General features: G+C 46.1%; 1 protein-coding gene across 1 annotated transcript; it reads left to right on the top strand.

The window, feature by feature from the left end:
- The first annotated feature begins 482 nt into the window (after positions 1-482).
- LOC132828270 (beta-nerve growth factor-like) lies at positions 483-1172 on the top strand. The gene has a single exon (XM_060845245.1). The coding sequence runs from the start codon at positions 483-485 to the stop codon at positions 1170-1172; it is 690 nt and encodes a 229-aa protein (XP_060701228.1).
- Positions 1173-2585: the final 1413 nt, after the last annotated feature.

The raw sequence follows: 2585 nt of genomic DNA on the forward strand, positions 1-2585 counted from the left end.
GGAGGTGTGTACCCAGGGAGCAGGGTGTACAGGGTGAGGGAGGTGTATACACAGGGAGCAGGGTGAACAGGGTGAGGAGGTGTGTACATAGGAAGCTGGGTGTACAGGGTGGGAGTGGCGTATACACAGGGAGCAGGTTATACAGGGTGAAGGAGGTATATACATAGGGAGCAGGGTATACCGGGTGGGGGAGGTTTATACACAGGGAGCAGGGTGTACAGGGTGAGTGAGGTGTGTACACAGGGAACAGGGTGTACAGGGTGAGGGAGGTGTGTACACAGAGAACAGGGTGTATAGGGTGAGGGAGGTGTATATGCAGGGAGCAGGGTGTACAGGGTGAGGGAGGTGTATACACAGGGAGCAGGGTGTACAGGGTGGGGTGGTGTATACACAGGGAGCAGGGTGTACAGGGTGGGGGATTGTGACAGTAGCTGCTTTCAGCCTCTGATGGGAGTTCCTTTCATTCCCCAGGTGAATGAGTGATGTCCACCATTTGCTATTTCCTCATTGTTTACGTCCGTGCCATTCTGGCTTCGCCAACGATTGACAGCACCATGTTAACGCTACCTTTCAGCCCAGGACAGTTGAAGCCCACATCCCCCTCTCGCAGCATTCCAGATACTCAGCTCCTTGCCCAGAGGGTATTACTCAGTGTGAGCAACGTGCAACCACTCACCGTTGAATTTGACGTGTTCCGGAACCGTCCTGTCCATTCCTCTCGAGTTCATTTTCAGAGTCATGGGCTGGGCAAACCCCCAGCCAGCGGCAGCAGCACTTGGCAGCTGCCCAGTCACCTGAGTTCCCGTCTGAAGAGGCACACCCAAGGCATGCAACACCAGGGTCAGTTCTCTGTCTGTGACAAGGAGAATCGATGGGTGCTGGACAAAAAGGTGGCCTTGGACATTCGTGGCCGTAAGGTGGATGTATTGTCACATTTCTACGTGAACGGGACTCTGGTGAGGCAGATGTTTTATGAGACCACGTGCAGGAAGAGGAAGCCCACACGGCAGGGCTGTCGGGGCATCGACCATCGCCACTGGAGCTCTCACTGTGACACCACTGACAGTCATGTTCACGCCTTGGTGCTGGACAACAATCACACTCGGTGGAACTTCATCCGGATTAGGACAGCATGTGTCTGTGTACTCACCAGGAAAACATGGATACCATGACCCAGCAGCAGCTAGCCCTCCCTACCTCAGTGTAAATTATTGCCCTAACTTATACCAACTGCATGGTGATATTTATATTCTGACAATTTATCCTTAATTTATTAAAACATTTTGGAAAAGATCCACGTGCATTGATTTTTCAGCCCTCCGTGTCACAGTGCCCTGATTTAGTCTTTGCTGCTTTATTTAATCTCTGGTCTTCCCTAACTCCAGTGTGCAGCTTCAGTCTGTCTGAGCTCCTTACATGATAACGATCCTCCGAATCCCATCCGATTAACCAGAGATTGAGGACGGACTGTCCTAAACTGCAGTGAGAGGCTTAAACTTTCATCAGATTAATACAGAGCTAGGAAGGTACAGTTTGCAAAGGTATATTGGAAAAATCAAATCAAAGGTTTGATGGTGAAACAGTGACAAAATAAAAACAATCTTCAAAATGAAATAGAAACAGAGAATGCGAGAGAAACTTAGTAAGTCTGGCAGCATCTGTGGAGAGAAAAATAGAGTTAGTGTTTCAAGTCCAGTGACCCAAAATATCACATTCTGTTGACAGATAAAAATCATGATGGGGAGAGATTGCTGCCTGGCTAATTAGAAGTTAACAAAGGGGTTAATTTCAAACAAAGACTGTGGTAATCCTGAGAATTGGCAGCGTTTTAAACATGTGAACACCTTTAACAGGCTTTCGATGCCGGTTAATAGATGGAAAAAACAAACCTTGGATGATTTGGTCATGGGGGAAAGAGCACCTATTGGTAAAAATAATTAAAAGAAGGATATAAAATGATCCTTTTTCTTTCCCTCACCTTTAGTGTTAAACGTACTGGCCTTGCTGGGAAATTGAACATAATTTGAGTAATTGGAAACACTGGTGATTTAATCTATGAACTGGTGGTTCATAGACTAGAAGTACGAAGGATAATTTGGTGATGGAAAGCTGTGTATGATGATACTTCCAGATATTTTAAAAAAACCCAACTACAACAAGGTGAACAGGATACTAATAAAGAGCAAGGAAATGACAGAAAGCCATCCAGTAATCGGAAAACAGATTCTAACATTTTCTCAAGTGTCTATACAATTTCCTTTTGAAATATTTCACTGTCTCCACTTCCAACCTCCTGTGTTTTAATCATTACCATTCACAGTATAAGATTTAGAACATAGAACAGTACAGCACAGAACAGGCCCTTCACCCACAATGTTGTGTCGACCACTGATCCTCATGTAAGCACCCTCAAATTTCTGTGACCATATGCATGTCCCGGAGTCTCTTAAATGTCCCCAATGACTTTGCTTCCACAACTGCTGCTGGCAACACATTCCATGCTCTCACAACTCTCTGTGTAAAGAACCCGCCTCTAACATCCCCTCTATACTTTCCTCCAACCAGCTTAAAACTATGACCCCTTG

The sequence above is a fragment of the Hemiscyllium ocellatum genome, chromosome 26 (genome assembly GCF_020745735.1).
Source record: "Hemiscyllium ocellatum isolate sHemOce1 chromosome 26, sHemOce1.pat.X.cur, whole genome shotgun sequence".
In the NCBI taxonomy this organism is placed as follows: domain Eukaryota; kingdom Metazoa; phylum Chordata; class Chondrichthyes; order Orectolobiformes; family Hemiscylliidae; genus Hemiscyllium; species Hemiscyllium ocellatum.

Excerpts from the sequence above, each read along its gene's own strand:
- LOC132828270 (XM_060845245.1), top strand. The coding sequence starts at position 483 with ATGTCCACCATTTGCTATTTCCTCATTGTTTACGTCCGTGCCATTCTG.